Source organism: Peromyscus leucopus, chromosome 9 (assembly GCF_004664715.2).
Source record: "Peromyscus leucopus breed LL Stock chromosome 9, UCI_PerLeu_2.1, whole genome shotgun sequence".
Taxonomy (NCBI): Eukaryota; Metazoa; Chordata; class Mammalia; order Rodentia; family Cricetidae; genus Peromyscus; species Peromyscus leucopus.
Window position 1 is genome coordinate 68,171,407 of NC_051070.1, and position 16,744 is coordinate 68,188,150.

General features: G+C 53.6%; 2 protein-coding genes across 4 annotated transcripts; both read right to left on the reverse strand.

Annotated features, from left to right (window-relative positions):
* Positions 1-263: 263 nt before the first annotated feature.
* Positions 264-8,155, reverse strand: Rec8 (REC8 meiotic recombination protein). Its single transcript, XM_028892138.2, has 20 exons — positions 7,524-8,155; positions 7,203-7,311; positions 7,050-7,118; positions 6,823-6,965; positions 6,666-6,741; positions 6,397-6,517; positions 4,701-4,740; positions 3,722-3,801; positions 3,427-3,559; positions 3,272-3,344; positions 3,104-3,195; positions 2,474-2,523; positions 2,035-2,172; positions 1,690-1,753; positions 1,437-1,603; positions 1,247-1,295; positions 886-952; positions 660-779; positions 484-590; positions 264-380 (listed from the first exon to the last, which is right to left on the reverse strand). Exons 2-20 carry the CDS (start codon positions 7,256-7,258, stop codon positions 295-297), a joined length of 1,731 nt encoding a protein of 576 aa, XP_028747971.1. The 5' UTR covers positions 7,259-7,311; positions 7,524-8,155; the 3' UTR covers positions 264-294.
* A 2,646-nt stretch (positions 8,156-10,801) lies between these two features.
* Positions 10,802-16,723, reverse strand: Irf9 (interferon regulatory factor 9). 3 transcript variants are annotated; one of them, XM_028892101.2, is made up of 9 exons: positions 16,265-16,723; positions 15,319-15,499; positions 14,845-15,028; positions 14,565-14,638; positions 14,022-14,184; positions 13,855-13,929; positions 12,398-12,739; positions 11,281-11,396; positions 10,802-11,148 (listed from the first exon to the last, which is right to left on the reverse strand). In XM_028892101.2, the coding sequence occupies exons 2-9, from the start codon at positions 15,496-15,498 to the stop codon at positions 11,038-11,040; spliced, it is 1,245 nt and encodes a 414-aa protein (XP_028747934.1). In that variant the 5' UTR covers position 15,499; positions 16,265-16,723; the 3' UTR covers positions 10,802-11,037. The 3 variants fall into 3 exon arrangements, with proteins under 3 accessions (XP_028747934.1, XP_028747933.1, XP_028747935.1); XM_028892100.2 differs by lacking the exon at positions 16,265-16,723 and adding an exon at positions 15,875-16,040; XM_028892102.2 differs by lacking the exon at positions 16,265-16,723 and adding an exon at positions 15,586-15,867.
* Between the last annotated feature and the right edge of the window lie 21 nt (positions 16,724-16,744).

Sequence of the window (16,744 nt, forward strand, 5' to 3'; positions counted from 1 at the left end):
GTGAAGGCTAGAGGTGTGTGTTCAGAAATGAGACGGGCAAGGGGCTGGAGTGTCTCAGCCCCGAAGGCCGCACACTCTTCCTGCAGAAGACGGGACTGGAGTTCCTAGGACCCACACTAGATGGCGCCAAACTGTCTTTAATTCCAGCTCCAGGGGTTCACTGCCCCCTTGTGGCCTTCCCAGACAACTGCACTCATTTGCACGTTCAACATACACACGTAATTTAAAAATAAATCTCTGAAAAAAAATGTCAGGCAAAGTCCAGTGAGGTAGGCTATGGTTTAATGAACTTGCTCAGTGGACTCTGGGTCCCAGATGAATCAGGAGGCGCCCATATGGCTTCTCTTGTTCTACATGAAGGATCTTCTGTGCGGACAGTACTAGTTGGGAAAGGAGAAGGCAGGTCACACAGTCACTATGGTGACGAGTGTGCTGTAGCAGGGTCTGGCCGGTCTGCCCCTGTCTTTCTTGGCCTACACTCACCCAGGAGCAGGTAGAAGACCCGAGAAGCCAACTTGCGGGGGCTGAGAGGGGGCACCAGGCTGCTGAAGTCAGGCACCCTGTTGGCCTGCCACTCCAGGGCTACGGCCCTGCGGGGTTGAGGACGGTCAGCTGGGGTTAACAGACTACCCCCCCCCCCAGGGACCCCTCTCTCGTACCTAAACACAGCCTCGGAAGTGAGCAGCTCCGGCTCTGGAGGCATCTCCACGGGCGCTTCCGGGAGTTCAGGCAGCATGGGCAGTGCAGGGGCCTCTGGCTGCCCCTCCTCCATCCAGGCCCTGGGAGAGCGAGGGAGGAGGCAGCTCAGGGAAGGGGTGGGTGGCCGCCACAGGGACACCAAGCAGGGCCGCTGTGGGTCTGAGCTGGCGCCACCTGGCTGCTTACCACCGTTCTTCTGGGGGGATGAGGCTAGTGCGGGACTTTTCCTCTTCAGCTGCTTCCAGGGAGAGCTCTGTCGAGGGAGAGAGCATTTGGGGGTCTGCTTGGCTCTAAGGGGCCACGCTGGGGGTGTGACATGCACAAAGGCCTTGGGTTCAGGCCTCGGGGCCACAGAGCTCCCCTCCCCACATTCTGGAGCCTAGTATAGACTTGTGCCAAGTGGGAGCGCGGGAGAATCAAGTCTGGGCCTCCTTAATGTTCAGCACGGCCCTCCCTGTCCGAACCAGCCTCAGCCGCTGGGGTGCTCGCTTCCCGAGGCTGGTTAGGACGGTGGTTCCCACCTGCCCCTCTTGTTGCAAGCGCCTACCTGAAGAGAGCATGAGGGGACCACTGGGCTCCTGGGCCTCCCTCAGAACCTGCGGGTGGGAGAGCAAGACCTGAGACCCAAGCACCGGTCAGGGTCTTGGTCTGGTGAGCCAGCTGGTGCACACCAGGAGGACGTCGGCTAGAGCTTGCCAGAGCCGAGGGGGCTTCCAGGGCGTGGTGGAGGTGATTACCTCGATCTCACTCAGCCCTTCGGTCTTTCTTCGGTCCTCCTCGTCCGCCACGCCCCTCTCCTCAGCTGCCTCTACAGGCTCCAGGGGTGGCCTCTGTCTGAGCATCCTTGGGGGCACCTGGGCACAGCGGGTCCAGAACGCTAGTAGTTCCGGGGCCAGCCAGCCAGCTGAGGACGAAGAGAGAGGTTTCGGTCATAAGGCTGAGGAGGCCAGGTTCTGAAGATCCCGCCTGCCCCACGGTCACCGTTCTTACAGACAGTTGGGGTTCCGAAGAGCTCCGCCGGGCTTGTGATCATCCTTTCGGGCTGGACCACGGGCTGCAAGAGGGTGAGCGGCCCCTTATGAGAGCGCCACTCTTCACTGCACGGTTCCCAGGGCCCACGCCTCTGCAGGCTCGTGACCTGGCCCATATGCTTGTGGCTAAAAGGGTAGATGGTAACCTGGTGTCTGTGGATAACCTGGGTATTTGCAATCCCACACACACGCACTTTCTAGGAAGCAGGGCCTTCTGTTGTACTCCCAGGGCCGCTCGGGCGTTCAGAAGTCCAGCCAGACCTGCGTCCCTCTGCTCCCTGGGGGGAACTTGAGCCGCACTCACATACTCCGAGCAGTGAACTCCGGGCTGTAATTGTTCCTCAAATTTCTCCCGGGAGATCTGAGTCTCCTTGTCCCAGAATAGTAACTGGCGGCGTCGGCGGCGTCGGGCAGGTCGCCTCAGGGGAGACGGGGGCCTCTTCTGGAGTAGAAGGAGAGGCTAGGGCCAGGCTGTCCATCTCCCCTTTCCAGGGGACTCCCAGTGGCCCCCCACTCTGCCCCTGTCAGTTGTCTGGGGAAGCTGGGGTAAGGTCCCTTCGTAACTCCTAGCTTACTCAAAGGTTCCTATTGGGAAGAGAAGCCACACCATGAGGTAGGGAAGGGACAGCTTTTACTGTGTAGGCAAAATCCTCACGGTAGACTAGCAATGGCCATGGGCTTCCGGACAAAGATTTAGGACGGGAAGATAAAGAGGGATGCAGCCCAGGGAAGAACCTACTCACCTCTGGACTAGGCGGGGCAGGTAGACGCAGCTCCCGAGGCGGGGTCACCTCTGCAACAAGACCCATAAGCCCCCCCTCCACTGGTTTGTTTGTTTGTTTGTTTGTTAAGACAAGGTCTGGCAGGGCTGGAGAGATGGCTGAGAGGTTAAGAGCACCGACTGCTCTTCCAGAAGACCTGGGTTCAATTCCCAGCACCCACATGGCAGCTCACAGTTGTCTGTAACTCCAGTTCCAGAGGACGAAACACCCATGGCAAACACCAACACAAGGTCTGGCACTCTAGCCCCAGAGGGTTTTTGGCAATCCTGCCCCAACCCGTTTCTGGAGTGACTGGGCTACCGGTGTTTAATCTCCGAATTTCATTAGTCCCTTCACTCTTTGTTTGTTTGTTTTTTGTTTTCAGAGAGAGGGTTTCTTTGTGGAGCCCTGGATGTCCTGGAACTCACTTTGTAGATCAGGCTGGCCTCGAACTCCTCACAGAGATCGCAAACCCTGGGATTAAAGGCCTGCACCACCACCACTGGGCTAGACCCTTCATTCTTGGAGCTACAGACAGTGTCTTCCTCAGGGTAGGGTAAGGACTTGGGTCTCTGCAAGTGTCCGAGTCTTCCCAAGGTGATGGACACTCACCCGTGAGGAGGGCCCCTGGCTCCCAGCCTGTCAACTTCTGTACCTCGGGAGGGAAGACCTGGCCTGGAGGTGCTTCTCCTGTCTCTTCAACCCTGAGGGGAAACAGGCAGATAAGGAAACCCTTCCCAGCAATGACCCCTTACCTGGTACAGGGATTCCTGCCCTTACTGTGCAGGGGCTGGAGGTGAGAGGGAGGGGACCACACCATCACCCTCCAGGGCCCGGGGTTCTTCCTTGGATTCTGCGGAGAGAGGATCAGAACACTCAGGAGAGAGAAGGACGGGGCCCTGTCCACTCCCAGGCTGGCTGGGCGGGGACCTGACCATCCAGTGCCGGGGCCGCCCTCCGCAGCCGGCCTCGCCGCCGCCGCTGCTCCTCCAGCAGTATGGCGTCGTCTTCCTCGGCGATCAGCAGGTCCAAATCTCCTCGACTGATCTCTGGGAGATCCTGCTCTCCCTACGGAGAGAGGGAAAGAGTGGATTTTTGAGGTTGAGCCCAAGGAAGCCCAGCGGGTACTCAGGGGACGGGGTGTCGGGGTGGGGGAAGTGGAAACGGAAGGCAGAACTTCAGGGATGCGTCGGGGCCGCACTGGAGCCCTGGGTTTCCGGGGAAACTCACCTCAATCCGCAACATGCGTATGGGCTCTGCCTCCTGTAGGGTGATGATCTCAGGAGACTGCACAGTGGCTAAGGGCCTGTCTGGAGGGGTGGGAAAGTCACAGCAGCCCTCCTACTTCTTTCCAAGTTGTTGGGGCAAAAGCATGGACTTTGGAGACCGAGAGTCGGACCCAGTAGGTTAGTTACCAGCAAATACTCCAAGTGCATTTCTTTTTTTTGTTATTGAGACACGTCTCACTACGTAGACCAGGTTGGCCTCAAACTAAGAGACCTTGCCTGCCTCTGCCACTGCTGAGATTAAAGGTGGGCAATCACCACACCCGGCCTCCAAGTTCATTTCTTAACCTTTGTGAGCCTTGCTTCCCTTATCCTTAAAATGGAGAGGATAATTCTGACCTCATTTGGACTCTTTTTTAAAGATTTATCTTAATTATTAATTATGTAAATGTGTATACGTCTCTATGTGGGTACATGGGTGCCAGTGTGTCAGATCCTCTGGCGGCAGAGTTATAGGTGGTTGTGAGCCACTGTGTGGGTGCTGGGAACTGAACCTGGGTCCTCTGTCTGAGCAGTCAGTACTCTTAACCACTGAGCCAGTTTGCCAGCCCCCGGCTTTGAACTCTTGGTCTTCCTGCCTCTACTTTCTGAGTGCTGGGATAACAGATGTCCATGTCTCCCCTACACACCCCCAAAAAAGGAAATGTTGAAATGGTTTCCTAACCAGTCTAGGCTGGCCTTGAACTCAGTCTGTAACCCAGGCAGGTTATAAAACTTGCAGTTTATATAAACTATGTATCTAAGTTATATAAACTTGCAGTCTTCCCACCTCAGCCTCCAAAGGAAGTGGAATTCCAGGCATGTGTCCCCGGGCCTGCCTGGGCCTGCCTCTTAAAGAGTCATTTACTCAGCTCCCTATGCCTTTCATCAGAACGGCCCGCCCAGCTGACCTGGTCCGGTGACTTCAGGAGGAGTCTCCTTACCAGTTTTCTCTGGGGTCACAGCCTCCAAAAGGTGTCGAATCTTTGGGAAGAGATTGGGGACAAAAGGTAGGTCTCAGCTCAGCCCTCTAAGTCCTCACTTTCAAAACATTCAGTGGACACCGGACACCAGTCTGCCAGCCTCTCTTTATATTTTTTTAATTTTAGAATTTTTGCTTTCTTCTTATTTATTTTTGAGACAGGTCTCACCGTGTAACTCAGGTTGGCCTAAAAAAATTTTTTTTTAAGATTTTATATATCTATGTGTGTACGCATGCATCCTTGGAGGCCAGAAGACAGAGTTGGATGTTGGATCCCTGCAGCTGGAGTTAGGGGTGGCTGAAAGCTGGCGGTGAAGTCCTGTCCTCTGTAAGAGCAGGACACTCGGAACCACTGGGCCATGGCTCCAACCCAACCCCACCCCTGCTTAAACTTTGGACAGCCCTCCTTGAAACTCTCGAGGTCTTTTTTTTTTTTTTTTTTTTTTTGATTTTTCGAGACAGGGTTTCTCTTGTGTAGCTTTGCGCCTTTCCTGGAACTCACTTGGTAGCCCAGGCTGGCCTTGAACTCACAGAGATCCGCCTGCCTCTGCCTCCCGAGTGCTGGGATTAAAGGCATGCACCACCACCGCCCGGCGAAACTCTTGAGTTCTTAAATTAGCTTATATCACTACATCCAGCGTGTGTGTGTCTGTCTGTCTGTCTGTGTGTGTGCGCGCGCGCGCGCGTGTTCGAGAGTTTTCAGAACTGGGAATCAAACCTAGGGCTTTGTGCATGTTAAGCAAACACTGGGCGTCACCTCGAGCCCTAAATGAAGCCTTTGTGCCCTGTGACATCAGTATGCCATAAAGTCACCAGCCTAACTGTGGGTTGTCCCTCCTGTCCCTGGCCTGGCCTCCCCCCAGTGTGTCACCTTGTCAGTTTGTGCAAAAAGTACCGCAGCATCCACACATCAACTGCTGTTGTGGACAGAGATGAAGAGAAAGGATTCTTGGGTGGATGGTGGTGGGGACAAGTCTGTGTGCGATGCCAGCAGAGCCGATGAAAAGGTCAGAGCAGGCTCAGATGCCAACCATCACTTGCTTTGGGCTTCAAGTGGGATAATGAGTTCACGGAAAGGGCGGCATTCGACTAAGTCTGTGAGGATCAGTAGGCCCTGACTAGCAGAGAACGGAGAGCCATGCTTGGTGGGTTGAGAAACGTATTTTCACAAGCAGATGTGGCATTTGGGGGACATGGGAAATGGGCTGCTGTTTGGTAGCTAAGGATGCCTAGAGAAGAGAAGAGAATGGGGCTGGGTACCACTAAACCCAGGCACCAAGATCCGTCGATGCTAGTACTCTGTGCATTCAGGACCAGCTGCTTGAATGAGACACCAGAGACTGGAGCACTGTCTAAGCTGTGGGGGCGAGGGGAGAGGCCAGGGAAGAAAAACCACCATCTAGATTCGGGTCTCAGGGGTGGGGACAGTGGAGACGGGAAGAACGCCTCTCCCGGGGAAACCGTTCTCTCAGGCTGACTCTAAGTCAGCGCGTGCTTACATGTTCACACCCACCCATCCCCTTGCTCCATGGCCTCTTACGGAAACCTCTGGCAGGGTCCCACCCCAAACCTCAGTGTCAGGTTGACGCAAGGACACAACACTCCCTTCTGATTGTCGTCTCGTGACTCCTGAGGTGATCTAGAGAGGCGAGCCCTACCTGAGGAATATCAAATGGACTGGGAAGTCTGGGATCCACAGACATCGTCCCAAAAAACGGTTCCGGGGCATCTTCCAGTGTCTCCATCATGGCCAGGCAGTTGGGAAGAAGCAAGCTGGGTCTGGGAGAGAATGTGGGATGTCAAGGACGAGGCTGGGAGTGGGTGGGATGGCTCAGCAGGCGCTGCCACCAGGACACCCCCCCCAAAAAAAAAAAAAATAGAGGCTGAGACCAAGCAGGTCTGGATGGCCCCAGTTCCAGGGACTCACAGGTCAGCCTCCTCCATATCAATCCGAATCCGCAGCTGGGCCCGGTGAAGATGCTCCAGGATGTGCTGGATGTCTTCTGTGGGCAGAGGAGGAGGAAAGAACCAGCTCAGGCACGGGCCGTTCCGCTCTCGCCCACCCCCAGGGTCCCCAGCCTTACCCACAAGGTACTGGCACTGCTGTGAGTACACCCTGATCACACCAATCTGAAGCTGGGCGGAGAGGTAGAGGGAGAAGCGGGGCCGGGGCAGCCCGGGCATCGGAGGTTGGACTCGCACCAGCACATAATTGAGGATTTCCTCACTGGGAGAACAACAGGCTCTGATCAGTGCGGCCACTCACAGGAGCTCCCGAACCAGAGACCCCTCCCTCTTTCCTGGGTCTTACCAGGTCTTCACCACGTTCACTTTCAGGTATTCGCGCTTCACCAGCCGGCTGCCTCGGGTTGCCGCCAGCCTGGAGGGGTGGGGACGGGTATGGCCTGTCAAACTGAGATGCCCACTGCGTGGCTCCTGGCGTCGGCCACCAGCCCTGGCTTACCAGATCGTGGAGAAGCAGCCTGTGTGGCGCTGAAGCACGTTGGGATAGTAGAACATCTTCGCTCGGTCTCACGCCCAGCACCAATCCCGTTTGGATCTCAATCCGAATTCTTTGGGACGCGGGATTCCCAGCACCATTGAAGAGCAGTAGGAATTTGGACAGGGGGCATGATGGATATGGATGCAAAAAGCCCAGTTAATAAGGCGGCCAGCCACTGGTAATTGAACTAGGAGATACCCAAACAGAGCCACAGGCGCTGGGCACCCCGCCTTCTGCCATTCCTGAGTAGGTCTGCACATCACTCGAGGGCGCGGAACTTACCTTCTTCAGAACTGGCGTCCTGGACAGAGATGGGAGCTCTAAGGGAAGCCTGGCAGCGACAAAAGAGAGTCTTCAGGGAAGACTGAGTCCTCGGCGTCGAGCGTCGAGCGTCTGGACCTGGCTCTAGGTCCAGTCTCCCTCCGGCGGGACCAGGAGCACGCTCTCCAGGGCTTTGCGCCACGACAGCCAATGGGGAGCCGCGGAGGCGAAGCTCGGACTCCGGGTGCCTGGCAGCAAACCTCAGTTCCAGGCCATAGGCTCTTGGAGACTGATGGGGAGCCAATCAGGAGAATCCTGAGCGCTACCGGGGCATTGTGAGGTGTCCTGGCCAATGGGCTCTCGTTCTCTCGGGTAGTAACAAGGATTTCTCCAAGGGGTTCCGCTGGCCAATGAACGGGAAGAAAACCCAGTTTCTCCCTGGAGACAGCTTGCTAGCAGGGTAGCTACTAGAATGGGAGATGGGGTCACGTCAAGGGCAAATGCCCTGGCGCTGCTTATAATACAGAGATGCAAGGCACCCGTACCTTGCCTGTGCATGAGCCCTGTTCTTACCCCTCAACTCCACCAACCTGATTTTGTGCCCAGGAAGGACACAAAGTGTTGCACTAAGTGTGAGGTGGCCTTGTAATCACCACATGTCGACAAGGAAGACAACGGCCACAAGAGCTGTTAACTACAAGCTCCCGAAATCTCACCTGCCAGTTGGCGGGGAGGCACGTTCAGCCGAGGCAATGTAGACACTATCTCTAATCAAAAAGCAAAAACGGAGGCCAGGAGTGGTAGTGCACACCTTTCATCTCAGTAACAGGAGGAGCTCTATGAGTTTGAGACTAGCCGGGTCTACAGGCCAGTTAGGAAGCGATCGCAAAACCCTGTCTCAGAAAAAAAAAACAAGTGACCCAAGGCTGGAGTGTAGCTCAGTAGTAGAGAGCTTGCCTGGAGCTCTCAGGACTGCAAAAACGGAAAGAAAAACAGCCTCTGATCCAAGCACTCAGGAGGCAGAGTCAGGCAAAGCCTGTGAGTCTGAGGCCACGAAGGTCTACACAGTGACTTCCAGGCTAAATAAAAAACGAAGGTGTGTGCGTGCCTGCAATCTCAGTTCTTGGGGGGAAAAGCAGGAGTTGAAGGACAGCCTTCACATGACAGTGAGTTTAACACCAGCCTGGGCCATGGTGAGACCCAGCTCAAAAACCTCAGAATTAACACAAAGTACGTGGGGTTTTGTTTGCTGTTCTTCTTTCTTTCCTTCCTTCTTTCTTTCCTTCCTTCCCTCCTTCTCTCTTTCTTTCTTTCTCTCTCTTTCCTTCCTTCTCTTTCTTTCCTTCCTTCTCTCTCTCTCTCTCTCTCTCTCTCTCTCTCCTCTCTCTCTCTCTCTCTCTTTCTGATGTTGAGAAAGGTTTCTCTGTGTAGCCTTGGCTGTCCTGGAACTCTGTAGACCAGGCTGTCCCTGAACTCAGAGATCCACCTGCCTCTGCCTCCTGAGTGCCATGCCTGGCTCAAGGCATTAAAAAAAAAAACAAAAAAAACAAAACAAAAAAAAAACCAGGAATTTAACTTTTTTTTCATATTTATTTGTGTGTGTGTGTGCGCGCGCGCGCGCGCGCACGCACACGCGCACACACACACACACACACACACACACACACACACACACGCGCGCACCTAGGGCATATCTGATCATCAGAGGACAATTCACTGGAGTCAGTTCATCCTTCTATCATGTGAGGCCTAGGGATTGAACCTGGAGCCCTTAGGCTTGGTAGCAGGTGCCTTTACCTATGAGCCATATTGTCAGCCCCTCAAATAACTTTTTATATAAATTAAGCATACGGATACTATGGTATCGAAGTCATAAATACCTTTTGCCCTGGTTCTCTGCCTTAGACTATCCGTTCCCGCCTTGGCTCCAGGGTAGGCTCTGATATTAAGACCCAGTTCTGTGGCAGCTGAACTGACCCTCTCTGTCCCCTTCAGCCTGGCACTCTTGGGAGCGGGGTTGCAGGTGTCCAGTCTATGTCTGACTTCTAGCTACACAAGTACAGTATTTGTCAAGTGGATGTTCAGTTGCCCTGTCTTTACAACTATGCATGGTCAAAACCAAGAGACTGAGAGGCAGAGTATAGTGACTCATACATGTAATCCCAGCACTGAGGGGAGGCTGAGGCAGGAAGACTGCCAGAGTTCAAGGCCATCCTGGGCCATACAGTAAGTTCAGCTTGGGTTAGTGGAGCCCTTGTCCTAACATGAGTCTTCTGAAACCTCAAAGCCAGTGACTCAACTCACCCAGGAAAGCCACACCTCCTAATCATTCCCAAACAGTTCCACTGACTGAGCACACCAAGTATTCAATGTATGTGCTAGACGGTGGTAGCTCATGCCTTTAATACCAGCACTCAGGAGGTAGAGGCAGGCAGATCTCTGTGAGTTCGAGGCCAGCCTGGGCTACAGTTAGTTCCAGGACAGCCAAGGCTACACAGAGAGACCCTGTCTTGGGGAAAAAATAAAGTGTTCAGTGTCTGAGCATATGGAGGCCGCTCTCATTCAAACTCCCCAGTGGTTATAGTGCTGCTTGTCTGTAAGCCTCTCCTAGAGACGGACTCCCAATCCTTTCCCCAGTCTGGGGTGCCTGACACTTGGATGGAGGTCACTGGCCCTGGAAATACTAGGCCAAGTCTGAAGAACAAAATAGCAGGGTCAAGAATTGGAGGAAAGAGAGAACTCGAGCATGGCGGTATGGCCAGCATGGTGGTCTGTCTGTCACCCCAGCACTTAGGAGACTGGGGCAGGAGAATCACCTTGTGTTTGAGACTAGGCCCAGACAGCATTCTAGCTGGTCCTGCTGGCAAAGGAAAGCAAAGGAAGCTGAAGGTGTCACCAGGAAGAGAACCCAGGTACTGGGTACTCAAGTCTACACCTTTACAATTCCCCTGAAACCCCTGATACCTTCTCCAACATATCACAGACTGACCTCTCTTTTATAAAGCTTTTATTTATTTTGTGGAGACAGGGTCACAATATGTCACCAAGGCTGGCCTTGAATTCAGTCTTCCTGCCTCTGCCTCCCATGTGCCAAGGTAACAAGTGTGCACTACCCCACACAGTTAAATTTTATTTTAAATTCTAATGAGGATCTAGTAAGGAAATATAAAGTGCTTGGACTTAGAGTTAGGGATTGGGAAAAGAGCAAAATTCCCTCTGAGATCACACCATCAAGAACTTTTAGTTCCTCAGAGATGAAAGAGGGTATATCTTTAAAAAAACAAACAAACAAACAAACAAAAGGAAATAAAAGTCTCTTCAGGGTCTGTCCATGAACTCATGATCACTCAGGCTGTCTCCCAAGTGCTGGGATTACAAATATTCACCAGCAAGCCTGGCTCTCGATAATTATTTTCTGGATGAACATGGTCCTTGCTCTACCAGCCATGATGTATCATCACAGTGACAGAGCCATCACCGAAGCAGGCCGACCAGCGGGGTGGAGAACAAGTCTATTCCAGTGGAGACCCGAGCATCAGAGTGATACAGCAGCCGATGGGAGTTCTGGGCTCTGCACCAGGAACTGAGCAGCTCTCTGCTCCTCGGGAACTGTCTCCAGCAAATGTCGGGCAAAGGCCTGCTCCATCTGCAAGGAATGGAATGAGGATCAGGCCTCATGAGCAGTGCAGGAACATCACTACCCGGAGCCCCTCCCTCCCCGCAGGAAAAATTCTTTTGAGACCAACCAACACAGGACTCTTCCTGGAGTGGAACTCACCCTCACTGTGATAAGATTCTCCTTGGTGTGGTTACAGCCAGGCTCCTCCTCCCAGAAATGCAGTGTGGCCTGGAACTTGGGTGGGGGGCCCTGGCCCTGGCAGTACTGGGCCAAGTCTGAAAAAAAGTGTCAAGGATTGGGAGAAAGAAAGAGGAAGGCAGTCATGGCAGCATGGCCAGGCATGGTGGTATATGCCTGTAACCCCAGCACTCAGGCTGGGGCAGGAGAGTTACCATGTGTTTGAAATGGCCCTGTCTACTTAGTGAGTTCCAGGACACTCGGAGTGGTGTGAGGACATATCTCAAGAACAAAACAAAACAAACAAACAAACAAAAAACCCAACAATACATAGAGAGGACCATGAGTAAAGTGAAGCTGTGGGATGCCAGAGGCAGATAAAGTTGGGAATGGGCTAACATGGACACCAAGCCAGGACAGAAGCCATGGGCTAGAGAAGCTAGGAACCAAGCTCTCTCTCTCTCCTCCCTTATGCTGTAGGAAGGGCACCGTGGAATCCTCAGAAGCAGCAGCCTGGCGACCAACCTCTGTTGTTGGCTTAGACTCTCCCAGAACTAGGGTCCATAGCCCAGGGACATCTACATCTATCCTCTATGCTCCTCACTCTGCTCCTGTGTTCAGAGTCTGAGGCTGTACCTAGAATTTCAAGAGTGGACAGAAAGAAGGGACAGTCTAGGAGATGCCTACAGTACGGTAGAGATGGTGGCGTGGGGCAAGTGTGTGGAAGACAGCTTGGCTCTTCCACAAACAGAGTTGTGTGTTCCCATGTGTGCAGAGATGGTGACGAGGCTTAAATCTGTGTTAACTCACTTGCACACGTTCACATATCCATGTTTCAATGCTACAATGCTTCCCCAAGAGGAACACGCTTGTGCTGAACTCCAGCTGAGGCTCATCTACCACCCCCTTGGCTGGGGAAATGCTGCCAGAGCTAAACATATGGCTACACATAACGTGCACAATACCAGTGCAGGGGCCCCATGCACAGGCTGTAGTGACAATCTGCTGGTGGACGGGGTAGTGGGAGAACCCAGGTCAGGCCCGGGGGCGAGTGAGAAAGGGTAGGTGCTCAGACGCCCGCCCAGCCAGGACCCCTTACCTCTGTAGAAGTAGGCGGTACTGAAGAGCTCCACACACTTATTGCTGGGCAGCAGATGTGGCCCAGGCCCAGGTGGGGCCTTAGGTGCATTCCAGAAGATGGGGATGGGGCAGAGGCGCTGAACAAAGAGGCCTCTGGAGTTGCTGGCCACCAGGATCCCTCTCTCGAGCTGACTCAGCAGGCGCTGGATAGGCTCCGGTGGATCCGGTTTGGGAAAGGTCACCTGCAGCATCTCGCTCTCCAAGACCAAGGGCTCAGCCACAAGGCGGCAGTCTAGGTTGGGCACCCGGACCTCACCCACCACACGGCCACTGTAGATGAAGGTGAGCAGCAGCGAGTAGTCTGGGGACGGAAAAGAAGTCTCGCTTTACTAGACGCAGGAGGAGCCCGAAGGCTGATAAGAGGCCTTCTCTCCACGGTGCACCTGACCGGCACAAGGCTTTAGAAAAATGAGGTTCCATGTGGTCCAGTGTCCCCATTTTGTTAACAGGAAAACTGAGGTCCAAAGCGGGAATCCAAGCAAGCACTGGGAAGACAAGGTTGCAGGGCTCAGGCAGCTCCTTCTGAGTTAGAGAAGGTACCTTTGGGCTGATAGTGTGGCTCTTTTGAAAGAATGGTTGCCTACCATACACAAAGCCCTGGGTTCGATCCCCAGCACTGCATAAGCCCTTAGACCTGATGAGGCAGCACACATCTGTAAGCCCTTCACTCAGGAGGATCAGGGACTCAGGCCATCTTTACCTGCACAGTGAGTCTGAGGTCAGTCTGGGCAATGTGAGACTGTCTCTAAAAAATAAAGGAAGGAAGGAAGGAAGGAAGGAGGAAGGAAGGAAGGAAGGAAGGAAGGAAGGAAGGAAGGAAGGAAGGAAGGAAGGAAGGAGAAGGCGCCTCCTTCTCCACGTGCATGCCTTCCTGCAAACAGGGTTTTCTGGCAAAGCTTTCCTGTCACTGAGGGGTCACTATATCAGAGCTTAACACTCATGGCTGTGCAGTTTAAGCGAAGGTCTGAGACTGGACTTTTCTGGACAATAAAGAAATAAATGTCTCACTAGGCAGTGGTGGTGGCGCACGCCTTTAATCCCAGCACTCAGGAGGCAGAGGCAGGTGGATCTCTGTGAATTTGAGGCCAGCCTGGTCTACAGAGTGAGTTCCAGGCTAGACAGAGATACACAGAGAAACCCTGTCAAACACCAAAAAGAAAAAAGAAAAACAAATGTCTCAGTGTAGCTCTCCAAGGAACAGAGTATTTATGTTTTGTGTTTTTCCCTGAGGGAGAACAAAGCTCTGTGCAGTATGATCTGCCAGCCACACGGGATACTCAGGTCATACAAGTGTTGTCTCTAGGATAAAGTGGACCCAGTTTGTTGTGAGCACTAGCTGAGGAGACAATGTAGGCGAGGTCAGAGGGAGCAGACCTAACAGGAAGGGGAGAGGGAGGGGTCAGAAAGGCCGAGCACCTGAGTTCAGAGGAAGCTGATGCTCCATGAACACTGGCTCCTCTTGAATGGAGGCTTCCTCTTGAATGCAGGCACCTGGAAGAGAGGCAAAGGCTCTGATCACTCAGAGTGGGACCCAAGAGCCTGGGACAGAGGTGCAGCAGAGACAGGGGCAGGAGAGACGGTACCTTCCTCTGGCTCTGGGCTGTCCCCGCCGCTGCTGCTGACTCCACTGCTGCTGCTGCTGCTGCTGCCTCCACTGCAGCTGCTGCTGCTTCCACTGCAGCTGCTGCTGCTTCCACCACAGCCACTGTCTGAGTGGTTTACCATCCAGTTGGTCCTCCCTTTCTCCTACAGATACAGCATCTATCACTGGCACACCTCTTCCTTTGATTACTATCCCGCTCTCTGGTCCCATTCCCCTTCCCAGCACTCACTTTATCAAAGGAGTCTTGAAGACAAGAATAACTGAGCATCAAGTTCTTTGGTTGTTTTTTTTTTTTTTTTTTTTTTTTTTAAGATTTAGTTTTTATGTACATCAGGGTTTTGCCTGCATATATGTCTGTGTGAAGGTGCCAGATGCACCGGAAATGGAGTTACAGACAGTTGTGAACTGCCATGTGGGTGCTGGGAACTGAACCCAGGTCCTTTGGAAGAGCGGCCAGGGCTCTTAACTGCTGGCCATCACCCCAGCCCCCGTGTCAGGTTCTTGATGGTGTCTTATTTATTACCTTACTTTCTTCCCTCTCTGGTGACACAGACCTGATGCATCGCTTTGATGGTGATTTCTGGACTCTTGGTTGGGCTGCAGAAATGTTGCAGGTAGAGGAAAGTTAGAGCCTTTTACAGAGAAAGGTGGTGGTGGTGGCAGCGGCGGGGGGGACCCAAAGCAATAAAAATCTGGGCAGGAGCAGGGAGCCAGCAGGGCCTGCCAGCCCACAGATGGCTCTTCTCTCCAGTCTTCCTGGTCAATCTGCTCATCCCAGGAGCAGCGGGGCAGGGACCACTCACCGGGGAGGGTTCCTGGTGGCAGTATCCGATACACTTTGTAGGGTTCAGCAACATCCATCCGGCCTCTCTCAGGGACCTCTTCAAATTCAGAACTCTTGTTGAGGGCACAGCGCAGGCGAGTCTTCCAGACAGCAGCATTTCCTAGTTCCCCTTCCTTAGTCTTTTCCTTATACAGTGCCCAAGCCTAGCAGGAGATTAGGTGAAGAAGAGACAGAGTATCACATACTCCACCTGTCCCTCCCAATGGAGGACTGCACAGGCCTTGAGCTCCGATGAGCCTGCACTGGTTTGTATTCCGGCCTCGCCAGCATGAACTCCTCAGTCATTTTTGACTGTGGCTCTGCAAATGACACAGGTGGTTCTACTTCCCAGTACTGCCTTCACCCAAAGCCTAGACAAAAGCCTTTGGGTGTGAACACACCAGTGCAGATGCCATCCTGTACTTGAGGGGATGGTGGCTTTAGGCCCTCTCACCTTGAACAGGGCAGCATCCTGGTCCTCTCGGAAGTCTTGCTTGCCTGCATGCTTCCAGGGAATCCGGAACATGGTCTTGTCTGCATCGTCCCAGCACACCCCTGGGAACTGCCCACTTTCCAATTGCTCTATTATCCAACTCCGGAGCTTTCGGGTGCTGCGTGGTTTCCCTGAGGCCATTCTGGGAAGAGAAGCAGGATATATAGAACTATTTTTCCAACTGGAGACAGGATCTCACTATGTCATCCTGGATAGCCTGGGACTAACCATATAGATCAGGCTGGACTTAAACAGAGATCCACCTGCCTTTGAAGTGATGGGATCCAAGGTGTGGGGGGCCATGCCCAGGGAGAACCCACAATTTGGAAGTACTTGCTAAACTTTGATCACTGGGGCCAGCTTCCTGCAACAGCCCTGCCCCTTCCTTTTCTGTCTTGAAACATTCTGAGGGAGAATCTGTCATTCAATATTCCAAGTTATTACACCTGGAAGGAAACCTTGGTCTTAATGTTGAGGTGTTTTAGAAATGTGTATTTCGGAGGATTCCCTTAATGACCTGCTCCTGGTGACAGGCTGTATAGATCCCATGCACCCAAAGAGGCAACCTTTGCCTTGAAGGCATCTCCCCAATCTACTTGCCCCTTCACCCCATCCCTTCTCCCTGTGAGGGAGCTAAGGCAGACAGCTGGGGGAAAGGGCAGAGTTGCAGCAGAAGTGGGCAGGGCCAGAGGCAAGGAAACAAAGGTCACCTGAGGCTGAGCAAAGAGCCCTCCTCCTCCTCCTCCTCCTCCGCTGTCTACAGGGCCCAGTACCGGTCTCTCAGGCCAATCTATTTTCTGATCCACAAGCCTCTGGTCTGGTTCTCCCTCTAGCACAGGGCCCTGGGGGCCTTCGCCATCCTCATCTTAGTGCCCTCCCAACCGATTCCCTTTGGAGCTGCCCTTACCTGAGCGGCCACCGCCGAGGAGGTGCCACAGTCAGCTTGTTCTAGGCTGTTTCTGATCTCTCCTCCCCTTTCTACAGTTCCCACCCTAAGTTTCAGTTCTCCGGCGGGGAGGTGCGTTTCCTAGAAATCACGTGGTCTGGGTTGCAGGGCAAGCGCTTGCCACCAGAGGGAAGCAGATCTGAGACTGTGTCAGCAACAGAGCAGGCGCGGGGCCTGGGGCCTGGGGCCTCTGGCCAGACTCCTTCCTCCCAGACTGGACTCCCCTGAACCCGAGACACGGCTGCCTCTCGGGAAGGCTACTCCCCAAGTGTCTGCTTGCTATATTTTAGGTGATCTAGGAAAATCAAGGAAAAAGGAAGCAGAAAAGCCGACACCAGACGATCAGATGTGGAGGGTCTCTCTTGTCCATCCGTCCACAGACTTCATTTCTTCTAGCCAGGAGTCCGGGAGGGGAGACTGGAGAGTAGGCTGCTGGCGGCC